Source organism: Melanaphis sacchari, unplaced genomic scaffold, assembly GCF_002803265.2.
Source record: "Melanaphis sacchari strain LSU unplaced genomic scaffold, SCAv2.0 Contig13_pilon_pilon, whole genome shotgun sequence".
Lineage (NCBI taxonomy): Eukaryota > Metazoa > Arthropoda > Insecta > Hemiptera > Aphididae > Melanaphis > Melanaphis sacchari.
Window position 1 is genome coordinate 74,374 of NW_020270588.1, and position 24,236 is coordinate 98,609.

General features: G+C 24.5%; 1 protein-coding gene across 1 annotated transcript; it reads right to left on the reverse strand.

The window, feature by feature from the left end:
• Positions 1-2,736: 2,736 nt before the first annotated feature.
• On the reverse strand, positions 2,737-23,705 carry LOC112591562 (fatty acyl-CoA reductase 1). The gene is made up of 9 exons (XM_025335405.1): positions 23,387-23,705; positions 11,302-11,561; positions 5,145-5,396; positions 4,900-5,045; positions 4,711-4,823; positions 4,433-4,625; positions 3,706-3,948; positions 3,150-3,407; positions 2,737-2,951 (listed from the first exon to the last, which is right to left on the reverse strand). Exons 1-9 carry the CDS (start codon positions 23,406-23,408, stop codon positions 2,762-2,764), a joined length of 1,677 nt encoding a protein of 558 aa, XP_025191190.1. The 5' UTR covers positions 23,409-23,705; the 3' UTR covers positions 2,737-2,761.
• Positions 23,706-24,236: the final 531 nt, after the last annotated feature.

A 24,236-nucleotide genomic window follows, 5' to 3' on the forward strand; every position in this document is an offset into this window, starting at 1 on the left:
AAGAATAATGAAGTTTCAAGCTAATTGCATTTACACAGAGTATTTGGAAGCAGAATTTGGTATAAAAGTCATACAATATTAAAAAAATAACTATGATCTAACAAAAAAAAAAAAAAAATACAAATTATGCGGGAAATCAAATTGCACTTATCTTAGTTGAATTTCACTTAGATTAAAATAAGGTAATGGGTGATCTGTACTAAAAAAATAACGGTGTTTGAAAAAAAAAATAAACTTAATTTAACAATTTTGAAAACACGAATATTCCCTTCAACTTAAAATATAATCATTGGTATAATATAATTTATATACACATATAGAAAATATATTATATTATTTAATGAAATTAATTTTCGTTATAATTATATATAATTATTAAAGATATTTTTGAAAAATAGCTAAAAAGTGCTAACGCAATGGTCAGTATTTGTTGTGAGTTGTGATATACTCGAAAAATGTAAAAAAAAAATTATTATATATATATAAGTATACATCAGCATAATAATAAGTAAAAATACTAATTTTTAACCATTCTAATGTTTAAAATAATTATCAGTAGTCCTGTCAAACCATTAGGTACTTGTTTTTCACCCAAGTTAAGTTCAATCACCCTGGAAATATTTACCTCAATAATTTGATTTTAAAGTTTAAACACAGACATTCCTTATTTTTAAATTGCCTTAAAAATTAATTTCTGTGTTATATTTTAATAAAAATGATAAAATATTTTTTTCTGTTTTAAAAAAAGGGAATAATTATTTACAACTGTCATAAAGTAAAAAGGTTTAGCTCTATCAATGTTATTATATATATGAAAAATGAAGTTTCTTGGAACATAGACAGGTCTATTTACGAAAAAATTTTAAAATTTATAACTAGAAAATAAAATTTTTTGATAGTTAAATAAATTATATCTTATAGGTAATTCATTATTATTTATTATTATTAAATATTTCTAAAACACAAGTATTCATTATCTATAATTCTATACATTGTATGGTCAAAAATCATTTAAGTTAATTATTTATATAACTTATTTTACCAAATTGTTTATTTATTATGGTTTATAAGAAATATGTTTTTTTAAAAACCTAAAAATATTATTAAGTATATCAAAAACATAATGTTAATTGAAAAAATATAAATTATTTTTATTATTTAAAAAAATTATATTATTTGATAAATTTTAAATAATATTTATTGTTTATTAATAATTTAAAATTATGACATGAATAATGAAGGGGATATAATAATATATGTTACGATAAAAAAGTTAGCGAACATAGCGATCGTTAAGAGATTATATCAAGGTTCAAATACATTTACAACTTAAGCTTCCTTTTTATAATTAATAATTATATATCTTGTCGAATAAACTACTAATGCAAAACTTCGTATTACAAAAAGCCTTAGCCACAAAAATTGAATATTTCGTACATTTTAAACTAGGCACAAAGTAATTGGTCAATTTTTGTAGTTTTTGACAAATTTTATCAGCATATTAACTTTTTTTTTTATTAAAATAGAGAAATCACAATCCGTAACATAAGTACAACAAACAAATAGAATACCTATTCGTATAATATGATGTGGAAAATATTCAAATGATAATAGAGTATGAGGAAAGATACTGTTTAGTGATAAAACTCTTATGCGATATATGGTTGGGAATTAAATTCCTAGACCAGCGTATTTTTACCCGAGGGGGTATTTTTTGGCTTGTTAACTACGCCTTAAGTGGCCAGAATTTTAACTAATACATTAATGTCTTCTATGTAAAGCCATGTAAAATCATCTATGTATTGAAAATTATAATATAAACGTTTGATGAAATATTTAAGTATCTATGGTTATTTGTGTAATAACAATAAAATAAAAAATTCCGTTTGACAAACTAATTTGTCATGATTTTACGCTTGAATATTCAATATCATCAAAATTTAAATATTGCTCATATTAATTATTTATAGAATTGTTAATTTTTTTTTTTAATTCCAGTAAAAACAACTTATAAGAAATCTAAAAAAATTTATTAAAAATCTTTTTGATCTACCTAAAAATTTTAACAACACTAATAAAAAAATCAAAAGTTGCACATATCTATAAATAGCTAATTTTAAAACTAATACATAAGCGTTGTTCAGAATGTTCAGATCATTACCTAAAAAAATTTTTTTGAAAATGAATCAATTCATAATATCATACATAATATATATGTATTTTTTTTTTTTGTAATAATATTTTATAATACCATAATAATTGTTCACAAAAAGTAACATTTATAATATTATCTTCATATCTTTTTCTAAAAAAAAAAAATTATTGTCATATATTGACGTATATACTTTAGTGGTTGGTACTTTTATTAAACAAATATATAAAGTAGTTTATGTTATATTTACTTTCTAATAATACTGTTAGAACCATCAATAATATAATGAAAAATAAAATAAAAATATGAGTATATTTTTATTTTAAATATAACTAAATATAAAATATAATAAAATACTTTGTAACTTTAAAATATAATTAACTAACTCACGATTAGAACCATTTTTGGATTTTAATGTAATCTATACACTTTAAAAGATTTAAAATATAATTAAAAATATTAAACAGAGTTTCGATTGATCTGTCAATTTTAAAAATGGTAGATGTATACATGCATTATTTCGATTTTATGTGTTTTTATATTGAAAGACTATAAGTTAGGATTGTTTATTATCATTAAAATAAAATAATAATAAAGTATGAATAATGATTAAAGCTCTTTGTTTAATATCGGTCCAACGGTATCACTGTTGATTGTTGAAAAAATTGACTTGAAGAACAACCGTATAAGGTTTAATAATAATAATCCAATCGTTATAATTGTATCAGACCATTTGAATAAAGTCCATAACAATAAACCGAATAATAATATTTTGGCGATTATATCAACAAAGTACATTCTGAAACAAAAAATATTGAACTACAGTTAACAGCTATTAAATAAAATAATATAATCAAACGATTAAATACCCATTTATAAACTCGGTATTCTGTATAACATCGTTAAAATAAGTATTTTTACTTATTTGTTGTATAAGTAAAACAATAAAATTGGAAAAATAAATTAATTTTAGTACTTAATTTTGTTTAAAGCTTACATTTTCATATGGATTCTAGCTCTAGGCAATGTGTCCGGAGTTTCTTTTAAAATATAAATTCGAGCAGCCATGATACAATCTCTAAAGTAATTTCTAATGTCCATATCGTTGCCATCAATTTTGTACTCAAACTTCTCTCGTTGATTCATAATTCTTCTCATATAATGGACATGTTCGTTTCTGAATTCCCATTGATTGTTTGCATAGTATTCAAAAACTTCAAATCCTTTGTTTATTCTGTCTTGAATACGTACCAGACTTTGAAAGAAAAAAAACGAATTGCGAATTAGTTTACTATCTTAAATCTATTTGTGCTTAATATTTTGTGATATTCAATAAAATTAATGTAAATACTAAATGTCTCTCATACTTTCATTAATGTTTACTGTTTAAAAATATTTAAAAAATAAATGTACTCAATAGAAATCAAATAAATTCAACACTTTTCAATATCAATTATGTAATATAAGACACATTTCATGAACCCAATTTATATATATTTAATAAAATATAAAATATAAATAATTTATTACATTTTATCAACTATTATCCTTACCAAGGTTTATTTCCAGACATATAAATAATAGCATCTAAAAAGTAAGCTGGAATAGTGTGTAAAAAAAATACACAAATATTATGTACCAGCTTACTGTTTTTCATACTACCACCAGGATACCATACTGCACCGTTCAATGGTACTTCAGTAGTAACAATACTTTTTCCAATGTCAATAATTTCTTGCCATGTTACTCTCCATTCTTGGCTGGAAGTTAAGTGGCAAATTGTTCTGCTGGTATCTCTGAATAATAATAAAAAAATAAGTATTTTAAATAAGTTTAATTTACACGATATACTTGATTATTATTAAAATTATATAACAATTTAAGTTATAACTTATAATAGATACAAAATTAAAAATAAGATATAATATGTATTTAGCATTTTTAAGCAAAAAATATATTATTCATTATATTATTACAAACACGTGAAATAAACACCAAAGAACTAATAGAATTATTTATTTAGAGTTGTCTTTACGAATATAAGATAAGTAGTAATAACTAATATTGATTAGGAAATAAAAAGTGAAGTATTTTATATTGTAAGTATTCAAGTAATAAATAATTCATGCAGAACAAAATTAATTTGTATGAGTACTTGATTGAATGTCTATTATTCAGGAAGTAGTTTTCTATTTTAAATAGATTTCAAAATATATAAATAAGTAGATACAAAGTGGTAAGTACCAAATAACAATTTGAATAATTTTATTGTTTGCTTACTTGTTTTCTATAAAATTCCATGTAAATAGTATTATGCCATTAACGGTTATGTCAACTGGTAGATAATCAGCGTAACCTTGATTGTGACAGAACATTGTACGGATGACTCCTTTTCCGGCACCTATTAGCAAGCCCGTCGGACCATTAATATTGTCTGTCCATCCAGGGAGAGGCTCCTTCCATATCGGTATGACTATAACGATGACAAACGTAACAGTATAAATAAAACCAAATAATATTCGAAAATCATCAGCGCGTTGTTTATAAGAGACACTGACCAATGGATGGGCGAGCGATTATACAAGGCATCCCAGCTTCAGATTGTTCCACCACTAAATGTTCAGAAAGGCATTTCGTAAACGCATACGAGTTTGGAAAACTACCAAGAATCCTGTAAGGAATAAAAGATACACATATTAATAATGATCAACATGAGGTGCAATTATACTTCTAACGCCAAAACTTACTCTTTAGATATCGTTTCTACAAAAGGTTCGTCCAACATTTCCATACTTTGGATTATTTTATGCGGATCAGTTGGTGGCGGATAAGCCCTCTCGAATAACACTTTTTCGTCCAAATGGCAGTAAGAAGTCGATACGTGCACAAATACCTGTATAGATTTTAAACTCATTTAGTTCCAGTTCAATTCGTTTTGACGAAAATAATATCCTGTTGTTATGGACAAACGTGGACTTGTAAAAAATCGTACCTCCAAATTTTTCATTTCCTTAGCTAATGCCAATACCATTTTCGTGCCTCTAGTATTGAGCAAGACGGCTTTCTTCAATGCCTCGTCGAACCGAATGGTAGCCGCGGCATGATAAACGATTTGTACGGAGTCCGCTAACAAACGACGGTCCGACTCGCTGATGGCTAAATCTGGTTCACTCACGTCACCAGCTATTGGGTACACCTTATTTAATACTTCCACGCCCCGTAGTTCCTTCAGATGGTCGAATAACTAAAACAGATATAAAGGTGGCTGTAAAAAATGAGATTGTACGTAACACGTATATATCACTACTCGTAATACGTCTGAGTTACATGCAATTAATTTGAACCTAAAATCGAATTTCCGTTAGGATGGCTTTGTATAATAGTAATCAATGCATGAACTTTTTTTCCATTGTACTAAAAGCTTTGAATTTAAAGCTTAATTTAAAATACATTTTATAGTAAATTTAGTTTAAATTATATAGGCCCAAGTGTACGTTTTAAAAGCTACAATATTATCTTTAATGATATATTACCATAATATGACTAATATTATTTTATATTATTATTATGACGATTAATAAACAAATATTAAAGTTCAACCCAAATCGGTAGTATATTATGAATATTCTCATTTAATGAGAACCATTTTAATAACCGAACATATAATAATAATAAAAAAAAAAAAAAACTAAAATCTTTAAAATAAATATGATACTTAATGTAAATTATAAACATTATTTGCTTGAGATAAATATTTTATTGTCGAATGTGTAATCAAAATTTAACAAAACGTTTTTTTAAGAAATTGTGTATTATCCCAAAACTTTATGACGCAGATTTATTTCATAATAGATATTACAACTTAAATCTTAAATGTATGTTAATATATAAGTTATGTAATTTTGCAAGTTTTACCGAATTTAAGTAATTTTGAATATTTAAAGATTCTAAACATATATAAATGCATTATTTTTTTGTCAATAAATGAACATAAAAAAATTTTCTGTTATAAAAAAATGTCATTAAAAATAAAAAGCTTTCACGTTTCCTCATGATCAACTTTACAATGATTCATATTATAAATATAATTCTTTTTTATATTAAATAATATTATTAAGATTTAAGTTTTAATAATAATAAAAAAAAAATGAATAATAATAAAAAAGAGAATTTTTTTCAAGAATATCACAATACTTTTTAAAATAATTAAGCATTTTTTATGTTTATTTTCATATATAAAGGATAATTTAGTTTTTTTAATTTATGATTGTTTTAATGGTATTCAGTTCAGAGCTCGGTTAATAATTATTTAAATTTCTGAGATCCCGCAAGGTGATATCCTCTCCCCTATTCTATACAATATTTTTGCCATAGACCAACCAATCACACCTAATACACTGGTTGCTGATTATGCGGATAATAAGGCGATTTTATCTATACATTCTGATCCCTTCGTTGCAATTCAAAATCTCCAATCTCATCTCAATCTCATGGAAAAGTGGTACACTTTTTTGAAAATAAGTAGAAAAAAAAGTAAAATAGCAAATTGAAAATGTTACTAATGTGTAGCTGCTTTCCTCAAAAATGTCACGTATTATGTATAAATATTATTAGGATATAATGCGTTTTTTCTAAAATTTGTATGTAACTAATTTATATAACATCTACTTATTGTGCCCAAGTGGTATAGATTGTAGATTGCACTTAAAAAAAAAAAAAAATTCTAAGAAATTAATATCTATTATCATAATTCAATACCATTTTTTTAAGCAATTTTAAAATAAATACACTACACACACAAAAATAATATTACAGGTTATCGGGATACGAGAGTTTGAGGAAATTCTTACTACCTATTATTAATTAATGTATACTTTAATAATATTAAAAAAAAAAAAAAAGTTTTATCTTTTTGTTCATTAAAAAAAAGTTAATTATAATATCTATTCTATGATTTTTGAGCAAGTTAAGCTAGTGTACTTTATTTTTTGTTATAACAATTTGTTAATAACAAAAAAACTATACAGCAGAGCAACTTCTCTAAATTTTTTCTTAAATGTATTAAATATTTTGCTCATTGTAACTTTGTTGTATACATATTTACTATTTTTACCGGTCCAGAAAGTTTTGAAATAAAACTTAGATATTAGCACATTGAATTATAATTAATTGAACAAAGATAAAATGTTAATAATATATTTGTAACTACCTAGTTTTAATTTATTTATAGTATATGTGTACTATATAGTTATAGTGTAAAGTTATCGATCACCATATAACTATGCTTGAAATTGATGTTTTACTTAAGTTAATTTAACTAAATTGAAAAGTTCAGATTTAAAAATTTGTCCTTGTGTTTTATTTTTATGATCATAATTTATTTGTCTTGTTCCTCTAATAGATAATATTAAAATATATTCGTGACTATAATATGTACATGCGTCATTGATTGTCACAATAGGAACTCTGGACTTCTGGTGCCAAAATTGTTTTAAGTAGACCAATACCTATTTATAAAAGATAGTATCATTTGGATTTTTATTAGATTATCTGAATGACAAATTGGTATTGAATTTATTTAATTATAATAATATTTTGAAATGATATTTACTCAGTTTTTGATACAATAATATTTTAACCTAGGAACTTAATTTATCTATGTTACTAATTTTTTCCTAAGTTTACATGTATGAAATTGAAATTTTTGAATTATTTTATCAATAGTAGCAATGAAAATAAATAATTTAAAAATGTGACTTAACCTTAAGGACTTTGATTATATACTTAATTTGACACATAGCAAATTAAAATTTAATATTTTAACGTTAAACACTGGTAGATTATAAAACAAGAAACTATAACCCAGAAGTACTAGCCTTGAGGCTTGAATTAGTTCAATTATCATATAAAAAGAATTGTAATTAGGAATTTTTCACTCAGAAGCAAAGAAAAATACCGCTTAATTATACGAAAAAAAAAATTAGGAAATTTCAAAGACAATTTTCGCAACATAACTAATTCATATTTTTATATATATTGTGATTTGTGACTTAGAAAAACTTTAAATAATTATATCATCATAAATATAGGTGGTTGTTAGATCACATATGTTGAAATGTCCAATACGTATCATGTATGCCAATGATAATGATAAATAAGAACAATATAAATAAAATTATGATAAAAAATTAAAAATATAAAACGAATAGTGGAAAATAAATAAATAAACAATTTTTTATAAAATTGTCTCCCCCATTCTTACAACTTATCAGCTACCTGAAATAATTGTTCCCTGTTTCCTTTTCTAAATACGTTTCTGAATAAAGAATATTATAATTTTCGTTAATATAAATTAATAATAAAAAAAAAAAAATTAGAAAACAAAGTATCTAAAACGTAAGTAGTAATTTTTACGATGTATTTTTTGAATTTATTAGTTAGAATGTTTACTATTGTAAATTACAGTATCTATTTACTGTACAAATATCAAATTATATATAAATTTCCTAAACTAAGAACGACTAAACTTTATTATCTTTATAATGAAAGTGGTAGATTGGTAAAATTAACTGTTAAACGATGTCAGCTAATAACTAATTAGTTATAAAGTAATATATTGTGTTACCACATTAGTATAAAGTATGACTAATAGTAATCATAATAATATGTATTGGACTATATTATTATGTTTATATTATTACACATTCTACTAACATGATTAGTTGAAAATGTTTAAAACATAATTATTATAGAATGATTGTGCGAATATTTTTAAGAATATTTCGTAACACCATATATTATATTTTAGACTTTTAGAATACCTATCTATTTGATATTTTAACTTCATTAGTATAGTGTAGCTGACGTGATAGATAACATTAAGATTATTTACATTATTTATTCACTTTTAATACATATATAGATTTATTTATTCATAGTTCATAGCTATCTGATTGATTATTTTAAAATCAAAACTGCCAATAAAATATTTGTATTATAAAGTTCTTAATAGTTCATCGGTAAATTATTTAACTATTAACAAAATTAATTAAATCGTTTTAATTTGGTTAGTTAAATATTCCTTATTAAACAATTTATTTTGCTGTTGTTATTAAAACAAATATTTACAATCTGTATTCGCTAAATAAAATTAGTAATACGTAAAAAAAAATATACAAAGGTAAGACATCTTGATTGAAGAGTCCATTGAAACTACATTAAATGTTACTTTTTCCTAGGATTTATATTTTATTTGTTTAGGAAATATGGGTTTTTATGACTAACATGGTGTCTGGACCATATATGCTTAAACTATATCAAACAATTACGTAAAATTATTAAACAATAAACATGTATACAAATATTAATCAAAATGTATGTACGTATATCACGTGTAAAAAATAATAATATAAAAATTTTGTAAAAATATAAAAATCTACAGTTATTCGTTTTTGAATTACAACAAAATAAGAAAATTGTTTGAATATCGTAAAAATTTATGCTTTGGATGCTTATAAAAAATATTTAAGGAATTATGATCAATCTTTTTTTTTTTTTTGTTTCATTAATAACAATTTATGAGAAATTGGTATTAAGTTTTTAAGTTTTTTAACTGAATGAAATAGTTTTTTGATTGAAAAAAAAATTTTAAAAATAACTGAAAATGTCTTATTTTCTATAAATAGTTTATAAGGTACAAAATATTTTTTAAATGTTGTCATATGTATAAAATAGTAATAAAATTTGGTGAAATTTCAAGTGCCTATTGCTATCATTATTCATTAAATATACCAAAAAAATAAAATTGATTTAGTCGAAGACTAATTTTGAGTAAATATTTGAGTCCTCTTCTTCCTAATGCTTTTGAAAATTACTAGAACAATTATATTTTTGTCCCTCCCAAAATATCAATTATAATTTAGATCCACTTTTTTATTTGATAAAATGTTGAAATTGAAAATCAAAGCAGTTTTATTGCTTTAAAAGCTAATAAAACATATAAAATAGAAAATGTTTATGATATTTAATATAATAAAATCTAATGATTTCACCTTTTATTCTTATTTTTAAATGTTTTTATACTGTGGTAAAGTATTTTGAAAGAATATCGATAGCCATTAGCCAGATGAAAGGTAATCTTTGTTTTTGATAGATGATAGATACCTACCTACTCTTTATACTATGGTTACATAAACCTTATTTGTACTTAGGAAACTCGTTAGTATTATTAATAGGTACATAATAATATTATCCTGTAAAATATTTGTAGTTATTGAATTAATTATTTCAATTTATTTGGTTTTTTGAGACAATATCTACAGGAGAAATCGAATGTGTAAAGTCTATGTGCTTTAATAGTATTGTTATATCAAGATAAAAAGGTATTCATTCATAATAAATTTTGTATTGTACTATTTTTTTATAACAAGTAAATTAATTATCAATTGTATATGTATTTTTCATTATACTATAAGTTACATTTGTATGATAGCCTAAGAAATATATGCTGTTTTAATCATTAGAACGAAGTTTTTAGTAATTAATGGTTTAATCAAACAGATTTTAAGACATTATACGTCATTATTGTTCTTTGAATAAAAATAAATCAATGAAAAGAAATATAGAAATTAAATTATCGTATTTCGTAGCTGTTGGTAATAAAATCCTAATGTTTATAAAGATATTAATATACTATATGAATAACAATTAATTAAATAGATACTCTTATAAGACATTTTTAATAATATTTAATATTTTTTAATTTTGGTAAATAATACTGTAGTTAGATAATATTTAAAAAAATTGTATTCCTGTTAAAAATATTATTGAATTATTATGTTTCAAAGGATTATTGTTCTAAAAAATAAGTAACTACGTATAATTAATTTCTAGTACATATTATAGCCAACATTTGAAAATTATCGAACTCGTTAAAAATAAATAATAATGGAGTATAATTTATATCTATAAATAATTAAATACCTATAAAAGATATACATAATTCCAAAAGAAAAGCACTAATAGATAATTTGAAAAACTTCATGACTTGCAGTTATGGAATTCAAAAATATTTTATAAATATCCAGTCATTGAAAAAATGAGAAAATAATAATGACAATAAATAAATAATGTTATTTTTATTAACTTACCACTGACGAGAAAATAGTTTCAACTCTTTGTTTAGGATTGCTACCTTTTTTTGTTCGAAGTAGCAAATAAATTCTTTTGATGTCTGGACATTTCCTTAGAAGCTTTTCAATTAAAACCTTTCCAAGGAATCCGGATCCACCGGTAATAAAAATGGTTTTACCAACAAAAGTCTGAGAAACTCGATCAGGAAGATGACTTAATTCATCTGGAAGTACGGCTGGCTTATAATTTAAGAAACGTTCTTCGAACGAAGCCATTTCTGAAACAACAAATAAATTATTAATAATCTTTTGATATACATAGTATATAATGATTAAATATATAATAATCGTTTAACTGTAACAAAATAATTGAGTGATAGGTGAACATTAATTTGTCATCTTTATTATTTTATGATGGATCACAAAAAGAGAAGGGCACTTTCTTAAACTCATTATCAAGGTTTTTAGCTTCAAGATTTTAAATTATTTTTGTTCATATTAATATATAGTCACCAACAAGTATATTTTTCGCAGTTTTAGACCTATCATTACAATTATATTTTGTAAGTCATACAATAACAATAGTAGTCGAATTAGCGCAATTATTCATATCATAAGACATATAACAATGGACAATCATAAACTAAAGAATACTATAATAATCTAGCAATGTAATTTAGATATTGCAAACAATTATTTGTATTTAAAATACATTTTTTCTCACGTTAGTCAATTAGATATAGTATTATTTAATATTGTTAGATAATAAATTAATAATATGTAAATTTCCATATTAAACTAAAAGAAAAATATTTTAAAACTTAGGTATCTTTAAGTATCTTTACTCCCCATGAAACTTCTTTTGAACCCCTTGACAAATATAACTTTCAACAAAGTATACCTATTTATTAAATGCACAAATGCACAATACTCGTTACGATAATCGCAACTAATGTCTAAATTGTAAATTGTAATAACTAATAATAGATATAATTAATAATACTAAAATATATCATCATTTACCAATGAAAAAAAGTGAGCCTCCCAAAGAAAATTTTCTGGGTTCAACATTGCTTGTATTAAATGTTCAAGCTTTTTTACTACACATTGAAATGAAAACTAAATAAAGTAAATAATTCCAAATAGTTTATAAATAAAAGTTTATATAAAAAAATCTAAAATAATTTAAAAAATGTATTATGTCTTGGAAGTGCATTTATAAACATTTATATAAAAATTACATGTTTACAGTTATTAAGAGAGATACAAGAAAGTCTATATTATCAAAAACTAATTTTGTGTAAAACTTTTTATTTTTTAAGGATTTATTTTCATTTTTAAGTTTATTTTAATGATTAACAGTAATTATTTACGTTTAAGATGTAAGTAATATCTGGAGGGTACATGTTAATTCTCTCGAATCTATAATAACTTCGTTTTTATGTTATAATTGTATCATAAACATACAGATTTAAAAAAAATTAAGGTGTCTCTAGAATTGTCTTGCAGATGCTACCATCAAAATCGATGATTGGAGTATTTTTTCTACAAAAAAAAAATAGTCTTAGAACATTAAAAGAATGGTACCTATTTTTATATATTTATTAACATCCGATAAAATTTTAAACGTTATATTTAAATATGGGTATACAATTACTGTAGAAGCACCGAATAACTATTATTCGAAGGTATAACCACTGTAATAAGCACCACATGGATGTTTACATTTACCAATTGACCTTAAATTTTTGTATTCCAATAAAAATTATCTATGTATTAACACACAATAAACATAATATATGTAAATATAAATAATACACACATATATATAATAATTAATAAGTAATAATACATATACATAGAAAGTTTTTATTTTAGTATAGTCGTCTCATGTGCGTTGATAAATTTTAAATTTAAACAATTAAAATTAATTTGAATTTAATTAAAGGTACTTAAACCTACTTTAATTCTTATAATGCATAAGATACTTACTCGTATAAAACATAATAATTAATCAGTAATATAAAAACTAATATTTATACAATTCTTAATTCATATAACATGTATTAATAACAGTTTGAATGTTTTAACTATGTAATATTAAATATATGAATAACCACATTGTTTTTATCTACATTGTTAAATTATTTGTATTCACGTAATATGCATGAAATAATAACAATAATTTATACGGACATGATACGTATTAAAATGTGTGTTATAACTTATAACTTATAAGTATTTCTTTCGCTAACCTAACCACTTATTCAATTTTATTTTGATAAAAACTTCTTTTTTAGAAATTTGTTTTGAAATAATATTGTAATGGTGCTAAAAAGTGTTTTTTTTTTTCAAAATACAAATTTTAAGTATTGACAAAATCTTTTTTTATTGACATTTTTAAATACATATTATTATGAAAATAATTATTTAATACTTTTTTACATGGTGACGCCGTTTTAATTCTGCTTTAAATTTTCACATTAATTATTATAATATTATCTATACTACTTGTTCTATGTAAACGAATAACAAATAAATTACAATGTATACAAAATTATTTTGGCAATTTATTGCACTTGTGACATTATAACATTTTATCATTCATTTTGTGGGGATAAATATATTTCTGTGTAAAATAACTTATTTTATATGTTTTACCTTATTTGCTTATATTATATTGTTTAATAAACAAAATCGTTATTCTACTCAATAATACAAGATAGTTATAACTTTATAACTAAACATATAATTCGTTACATATTTATATATAAAATAATATAAATATTGTAGTCATATAATATTGTAATGTAAAATTTTGATTTATTTTATATTGCAGTAATTGTAATATAATATATCGTTAATATATGTTCTTATTTATTCAATATTAATAGCATAACTTCCTATCTCTGACACAAGCCATAGAAATGTACATGTTGTATGTTAATCAAATCTTTAATTATGAATAATATCAAATCTTCAATATTTTTGTGTGATTTTCTTGGTAGAAAATAAATAAATATATCATTATTCATTAGCATTCATGTTTATTATAAATGTATAAGCAAATAAATACAGACATATCAAACGCTATGATTCTCATAGGTACTAATGAAATATATTCAAAATCAAAACTCTGATTTAATAAAGTTTCAACTGCCGAAATATTATAAAAACTAAAACACATTATGTGTTAAGAAATTTCCATCAAACAAAACAGTTAACTACCTAATTAAAAATTAAATAACCGCAACACTCGTGGAAAAATTAAAGAACAAAATAAATTCCTCACCTTGCTCAGAATATTTAATTAGATATATCGATAAATTAAAGTCAGTATTTCTAAGAACATAATTTTAACATATTTTCTATAAAGTTCTGTCAACCGTGATGATTTAATGCTATTTCAATTGGACATCCGTATTAATTGTATAAATTGACGAATAATAATTATTATAGTTATGATAAAACCATGAAAGTAGTTCTGCTTTAGTGCCTAACTTTCACTACTTATTATTTTGTTACAATTTAGACTCATAATAAGTTAAAAATGTAATACTATTATCAATAATACCACTTTGGTAACAACAAAATATTTGGTGCTTATTTTATAGACGATAAAATATTTGAAAATGATTTAAAAATTAAAAGGATACGATATTAATGATAATACATTATCAGCAGGATTATTTTGCTTTGCTGATTAGATAATAAGTTTGTTATTAACTAGCTGCTAATGATTTTACGGCGAGACATTAAACCAAAATATACTGTAAGTGACAAAATAAAAAGTTTGTACGATTGCAGTTGTGTTATAATTATTGTTTATTTTTTATTCGTATTCATCACATTGACCAAATATAATATAACTTTGTGTTATGACCTGACGGTCATGGCCAATGTCGTTATATGGTCGTTATATTGATCTCTATTATACGTATCTACCCACTACGAATACGTAGAACATCGCGTATACAAAACAGTTGAACGTGTTTCCGACTTGCTTTCACCCATTGTCGGATTAAACTAATAGAAACTAGAGAATAACAATGTACATAATGTACCTACTGAGTACATAAAATAGTTTTAGTGTAACAGACCGGGACGTATAGGCATTAGACATTATATCATTAACTCGCACGGATTAGAAACGTTGTGCGCAGAAACCGATGGCCAAAGATCGCGGTGGACATTACGTCAAAAAGAAAAAAAAAAGAAAAAGAAAATAGCAGAAGAATAAGTGGAATTCAAAAGGCTCGTTAACCGCCTGAGACGACGACCGACGACCGACGACCTGCAGCATACGTAACACCTAATCCCAAGAATTTTCGGGCGTTCGTAACAATCGTTGCGCTTATATACATTATACCCATATAACCTAAACATAATATACACGAGAATAATGTACGCGTACGATTTTGTAGTATAATAATATAATATATTATCACTGTGCGCGTTCGTCGGCGGCAAGTGAAAGTCTGTCGGGGTGACGCGAGTCACGAGTGTTATTCAATGAAATCCTTACGGGGCTCGTGTAACGCGTGTGGGCACGCACGATGTACATAGACACATTACCGGAAACCGAATAAAACACACCGGTTTGTCACAGCCTATATTATTTGCAATGATAATAATACATAGGTAATAGCTATATAGGTTACGAAATATACCGACAATATATATATACAGGTAGGTACGTATAATGATGTGTTCATTACGCGGTTACTGAAACGTCTGAAACTATCTCATCGCAATGGCGGTAAAAACGATATCGATGACGTTTCTTGGCCGTCGCTCGATTATTATAGGCATACGATTTTGATTGAGCTATCTAATGCGATTTACGACAGGTCGGTTTGTATTTGGATACAATATATAGGTGTAGTACCTATCTACCCATAGTGATTAATGAGTAAAACGTTTGAAAATAATCACTAGGAATACTGTTTTCTTCTTCTTCTTCTTCTTATTATTATTATTATAATAATAATTCACTCTCGAACGTACGTAATGTTTCGATTCTTTGAGTCTTTTGCACTCGTACGATAGAAAATTTCGTAATAAATACCATATTCTGTACAAGTTACAAAAATCTATTTTATCGTATGTCCTCGTATACCGGTATATCATCCTAGTTAAAAACATTCTATTTTTTATTTTTTTTTTTTTTGTAAAAACTGTTTACCTATCGATCACTATTGTACAATAAGTAAAAGCGATATTAATGTTGACCTATTAAAGGAATTCAATAAGGACAAACTTTTACAAACGATCGTATATTTAGATTATATAAACAATATAATATTTGTAGTGTATTGCATGTAAATATAAATTATTCGATACAGATATAACGAGTATACTCAATTATAATGATATAATATGTTCGCAAAAAGGTATCAAAACGTTCTAGGCTATAAACAGTACTCGTTACATATATTTTCTAGAACGTTATGAAATTGTAATTTAATCTGGTTATTTTAATTCATGTTTATGCTAGATTTAACAGTTGCAGTCAATATTATTTTGCTACCTATCTATTGATAATATTTACATTCCATATTAGAGGGATCTTCAACCAGTGGCCCGTTTTGTCATTATTTGTGACCCGCGAACACATTAGATACAATTATAATGGCTAGGTATACTCATTTAAGTTTTAAGACACCGATATCGAAAAAATTGGAAAATATACATTAGATAAGTCCTATGTTCTATAAATTTTGCTACTCGTCTAGTAGCAATAAATTTTTCACTCTTTTTTTTCTTTAATGTGCAGTCAAACAATTTATAATTTATACAGGTACATTATAATTAATTCAATTTAATTAATTTCTCGATTAAAAAAAAAAAAAAATTAAAATAATATGATAATTTATGACCATAAAAGTTGTATGTAATGAGTTTAAAAATGTGAGAAAAACAAATATTAAATATTTAAATATTTATTTATACATAATACTATATAAAGTGCATATTTTATGGCTCTATTATTGTTTTAAATCATACAAATATCATGAACTTTACTAGGATATGAATTTAGCTTCTGTATAAAATAAAACCAGTTTGTAAAACTTTCTTTATTCTTCATGAATTATATTATAAAAGACTTAAATAATGTAAGAATTATAATAAAACGATCATAATATCGGTACTACAACCACTTAGAAAAATGTACTTACACGAACTTTCTATCAAAGACATATTTGTAAATTAAATATACGAGTAAGATAGACATAAAATAAGTATACACCAATATGAGACATAATATGAATTGAGCTGTAATTAAGAAACACTATCTCCATTAAATATTAAAATTCACAGGCCTCTACAAAATATTAAAGTAAATATATTTTTGAAGTGTTTATAATCTCACTAGATATCCGCACTACCAAATACATGCAGTAATTAGCTAAGTAATAACATTTATATTAATTTCGTATTTATGTGAGGAATCACTGAAAATCAGTGTTTATTATATGTCAATATTTTTTTAATTTTTTTTTTTTTTTTGTACAGGAGATGAGAGTGCTTAAATATTTTATTAGTACATCACAAGTCCTTCTTCATATTATTATATAAGTATAAAAACATAACTAATGATATTGATTGTCACATATTTTTATCTAGTAATCGTTTTCAAAATTTGATCGGAGTTTACAACCATACTTGTATTTTTTGTGCTTCTACATTTTTGTTACTATTAATTTTGATGTGTAATAAATCTACAATGTAATGATATAACAACAATAGAATCACATTCTAATACACACTATTATTATACTGTCAACTATCCTAATTTATCATTCATCATTCCGAAATATAACATTGGAGGGCATGAACGCCATGAACACAATAATATTACAATCACGTACTTACATATATAGACACTTAGATTGGTTCTTAATCGGTCTTTTAAATTCGGCAACTTTGATTTATGAATGTGATGAATCACATGACCCGAAAATTCATTTAAAAAATTAGATATTGCGTCATTAAAAAAAAAAAAAAATAATAATTATAAATCTTTAAGGCTTGAATATACGAGAGGATATACAATAAAATAATACATTGTATTATTTTTTAAAACATTGAAAATGATAAAATAAATTTACTAATATTACTAATACATATTTTGTTTATCCATAAAATGAAATAATGATTATGATAATTATTGAAATAACTATTTATAAAAAATATAAGCTTATTTTTAATTGTTTTCGAATTGCATCTGCATGAACAATCTACTTACTATAGTTTCTAAATTATCCTTAACTTTATATTATAGACATAAAATTGTATTCCTACTTTATTAAAACCAATAAACCGCCATAGTAAATACATGTAAATTAGAAAATTAATTTAAATTTTAATAATCTATAATCTATAACAATTAACAACTATTAACTGGTATAGTATTAGGTGTCTATCCAAACCCACTATTAATAATCTATACATACTGTATAGTGAATATGAAAGATTTATAAGTAGGTATATTTTCTTAGTAGTTAAAAGGATATTCTAATATTATATAATATTGATTATGAAATTTAGAAAGAGATTTATATTGAAATTATATATCCGTAGTGATAGTAAAACTGAAACTAGTAATTATCAAGATAATGAGTAAAGATGTATTTGTATTTTACATATTTTAATAGGAATTATGGTCTAACTCATCACTCATCAGATATTGATGTCAGATACTTAGTATATTATCGTTTGTTATGTAATTTTATCAGATAAATAAATAATTATTAATAGATATTAACGTTTTTGGAAGAAAGGTTTATAGAATGTTCACCTGTACCATATGTTTACATATATATAATATTAAGTCCTAATTTGTTTTCTGAATGTAAATATTTAATCCTAATAAATAAGAATATTAAAAACATAAATCAAACTTTGAATCTATTATAAAATAAATATTAAAAAAATATTTTCTATGTGTTCTTTATTCACTGCCCTCGGATTGTTACTTTCTATAACATTATGAGTAGATAACTAATAATTCAAAAAATATATTTGTTTTTCACATTATTTTTCTCAAACAGTAATGTAACTTTTTTGCTTTCTAATTTTGGTTATTTTACAATATAGTTATATAATTAAATTTACAAATATCTTTATGGTATTCATTTACAATAGTAAATACAGCATACAAGTACAATTTTATAATGTAATAAATATAAAACTACCTATGACTATTTTGTAACATTAGGAAGATTTCACGCACAATAATTATAAAAAATATGTGTTTATTATTGTTTAACTAAAACAAAATACGTATGTCATAATATTTTTGAAAATTTATACTTATTTTCGTGTAATTACACTTTCTAAAATTAAATTAACTTTGTATTCATTGTATTTCTTTATAATCTGCGTAATATGACCAATTACACTCCATTAGTGTTAAGTTGTAACTTAGAAAATATAAGGTAATAAAATAGTATTCAGATTAACATTACAGCATATTAATTCACTATAAAAATGAGTCGAGAATATTTTTATGATCGAATCGTTTCATCATCTTTGTTTCATAAATCTGTAGCAATGAGCAATATAGGTAATTTGTTTTATAATTATAATTTAATTTTAATTTTTTTAAATACTAATAAATAACGTTAAACACTTCAGTTATTCACCATCACTTACAACGGTATCGTTTTTTTCTTTAGATCTGTAAGTAGATTTCAGTCTACAAAATGTAATGTCGCTGTTGCGTTATGTTATAATATAGTCATAACAAATATGTTTTGTTATGACGTCCTCTTAAGTAATCATATTATTTATATTTTAAAAATTAGAGTGCTCGTTAAGTTAAAAGTGTACATTTAATATATAAATTATGTTGACATCTTGTATAATAGCTCCTATAGCTAAGATTTTTTTTAACTTCCTACCCATTTATATAAAAATAAATTATTTTTTAAAATAAATAATTTTATTTTTTTTTAAACATAAATTATAAGTTTAATTAAATATAATTGCCATACTATTAATTTAATAATCATCTGTACATCTGTACAAGTCAGTGGGACTCGACATCATATATATGCTATTTATATTGATAGATAGGAAATCGATAACAAATCTAATTTTAAAGTGTCTACATTATGGAGAATAATGCTAAATTATTAAATAAATTGATATAATACTAAAAATACGTAACTTATATTTTAGAATTATATATTATACATATTTATACAAACGCAAGATGTTGATTTGATGGTTATTATTTTGTATTAAATAAATAAACAGGTATCAATTTAAAAAAAACACAAATTAATTGTATAAATTAATTAAAATTGTACGTACATTTATTAAATATAATTTATTTGCATGATCAATTTAGAATTTTAGATACTACTTTATAGATTGACCATCAATATAATGTTTTCGATAAAAAATTATTTAGTTTTCTAATATTGATATATCCGTGCTAAAATTAAAAAAAAATAAATATTCAAAATATGAATTAATTTTTATAACCCATATTACATTATAATATTGTGTAAAATTAAGTGAAATTATATTGCATGTTTTATTTGGATTATTTAATTGTTTGTTATTCTTCCTATTCAGTTTATAACTTCCTGAAACATTTCTAGATGTATAAAATAAAATTGCTAGTATCAAAGATTATAAAATTAACCATTAAAGATTAATAGTACCAATAAAATAAATATGAGATAAATTACGTATTGCGATATTTATTTATTTTTTCAATTATCTTCTGATATTGTACATTAAAAAAAAAATTCCATAAATTATTTTTGTTAGCAATATTGGTGAGATTCTTTTTTAGGTATTTTAAATGATTTCTTAATATGCCTATTATAACTATTGTATAATTTAGTCATTTTTTGAAAATATTATTCTAGAATAGGTTTTACGTCATTTTAAATAACTTTTAATATACTCAACATTTTCTTTCATCTATTTGAATATTTATATCACATTGACTATCTAGTTTTTGACATGTTAGACCTAATTTAACGATAGTTAAACTAATTTTGATTTACATCATATCCTAGATCTCTTTTATAACTTATGATTACGAATAACGGACTATGTGATTGTGTGAAACGATGCTAATAGTTATAATTTACGAGTATGGCTACAATATTTAGTCTATTGACCATTGTTAATCATATTAGAGGAAAAAAATTAATCTTAACACTTAAACTTACAATCAATATTATTTTATAGTTTAACACATACTTTTTAATAATTTAAAAATTAATAATAATTTTTTTTTTTTAAAGATCATTTAAGTCAAATAAATTATATTATATTACAGGTTCAATCACTATCACCAAACAATTATGAGCTTATTAAACTCGTTTACGTAATCGACCAAAATAGTTTGTTTGTGAGCGTTTTGACAATCTATTTCAAAACATAATTACTTATCATCACGTAATAAACAATTTAATATCATAATTTTTTTTATTAATTAAATGAAGCGATACTAATTATCAAAATATATGTTTATTTTTTCCATTCAAAGTAGGTTATTATTAATGCTCAATAGTTATTATTTAATAGTTATTGATGTAGTATGTTAGCTTATTATGTTATTAAGTTATGAATTGTTACATAAATGATATTAAAGTTTAAAAACAAATTTCCGATTAATTTAGTGAAAGTTTGCAATGTTTAGAATGAAATGCAGTTAAATCAATAAATAATATTTATATTAAACTTTAAGTTAATAAGTTATTTTTAATGATTTTACTTTGTTCTTTCAAATATTTTTTTTTCAATACAATTTTACACATTTTTACAAAAATCTTGGAAACAATAATTTGAGTCTCGAATAATTGTTTTCTACAGAATATAAATTTAAACCTACCCGATTTTTTTCCCTATTAAAAGGTACTAATAAAACTATTTTTAAATTTTATAACGGATTACGGTAACTAAACATAATGCTAGTAGCTTTCACAACAAACGATTGAATAAAAACAGACATAAAGCGTATTTTTTACTTAGCTATATTACTCTTGGTACCTTCCTAACGTCTACCTAATGAAGTAATACCTACCATAAAGTTTAGCAAAAATATAAAATGCCGTTTTTAGATTAAAAAATGATGTTCTGATTTACTTGATAATTTGCAACTAACTCATTGATTACCTACTTATTTCCTTTCGTAATGTGATATAATTAACAAATTTATTACATTCAACTATTTATTATTGAGTTATTTATATGTTTAACAATTAACTACACTACCATACTAGTTTAATTGTCGTTTTTCACTTATTGACAACATAGGAACATTTCGAAAAATCAAATTGTGATAAATGCAATAACATACTCAATCTGGTATTTTACCTAATTTCCTAAATATTTTATGGTATTTTACTTAATTTCCTAAATCAATGTTATAATCTCATATATCTGAAATATCTATATTTTATAATGACAACCAATAAACACCTACTTATTACAATAATAATATCAATAACATTTTATTTTTTAATAGGACAATAAACACACATAATTAGTATTACATTCTGTTATACATCAATATGATACATAAATGTTTTAATACTTCGCTCAATTACAATAAACGTTTATACTCGTTAAAATAAAAACAGATTTCGCGGGTCGTACAAAATATAACATTGTGTTATTTGTTGGATGAGGAGTTTTAATGAGCGAAAATAAAAGTCTGGCGCGCAGTAAATAATATTAAGTGGGTTCCTACGTAATACCTCATTAGCAGCTGTAATTATCGACGATTTCCAATAAAACGGAGTATATAAAAATATGACACTGGAAAAAACTACGCCGTACTAAACACACGTGTTATAGTTTGTTTACGATAACTGACCGAACCGGACTCCAAAGGGAGTGGCGGTGACTTGAGTTCTGAACGCCTATTATTTATTGTCGGGGACGGAAAAACGAAAACGCCAACGTTTCTCGTACGCGGCGAAGAAATGAAATATGGGCCTAAAAGTGAAGTTTTTAAATTGCGATTATAATTTTCAAACGTTATTTGGCGTGGTGTGCATACGTATATGTATGTGTGTGTGTGTGTGTGTGTGTGTGTGTATATGTAGCTAAAGCTATGGCTGAAAGTTACCTGAGGCTGTGTACTTGGGCATCTTGGAATCGCACCGTCTGGCAGATACGCAAACCTTTTTACAGCGTTCGGGCCGTCGAAATCGGCGTTGTTATTAATAATTGTTTTATTGTATATGCAACGGGTTGATTCGTCAAACTCGCGCCATAGACCGATTGAGCGTGACAAATACGGCGTGTGCGTGTATGTGGTGTGTGCGGAACACTGTGGCGGTCTGGTACAGGTGTACAGGACGCCGATCGCCGCAGACTCTTAGACGTTTCCAAAAGAAAGTTGAAACGCACCGAATGCGACGTATAATTACATGGCTGTTGCCGCGATCGGGGGAACTGCGGCTCTAAACGTGGTAGGCGGTGGAAGAGGAATCGGATGAGGAGGGGAGTCTCCGCTCGGAATGGGGTGTTGATAGGTATCTATAATGATATGATTAAACATTCCTATGCGCGCGCTATGTACCTACATAACGTCATCGTCGGTTAGGTCATTTTATTATTACTGTGTCGGTAAAAACAAGAGGTCACGCGTTTGCGGTTGTGTACATGTACGCGATTACCGCTCGTCGCACTCTCACTCCCACTCACCCTCTTATTCTCTCTCTCTGTCTGACTTTCTCTGTCTTTCTGTCTGTCTTAGTCTCTCCTTCTCACTCACTCTCTTCTCTCTCTCTCACTCTCTCTCTCTCCCTCTGTGTTTTCTTTGTCTCTCTCCATATCCAACTGCAGTATAACCTTCTGCCTACCGGACCCGCGCAATAGAAAAAAACACGTAATGCGTTCGTCTTGTACAATTGTACACACACTTAATAATAATGATAGATGTGATTATACACACCACCTGTGTGTGCGTGTTT

Coding starts and splice junctions, on each gene's coding strand:
- LOC112591562 (XM_025335405.1), bottom strand. CDS start 23,408: ATGCCCAAGTACACAGCCTCAG. Junction 3,949..4,432: donor TGGAATTTTATAGAAAACAA/GTAAGCAAACAA, acceptor ATTATTATTCAG/AGATACCAGCAGAACAATTT. Junction 3,408..3,705: donor ATGTCTGGAAATAAACCTTG/GTAAGGATAATA, acceptor TTTCTTTCAAAG/TCTGGTACGTATTCAAGACA.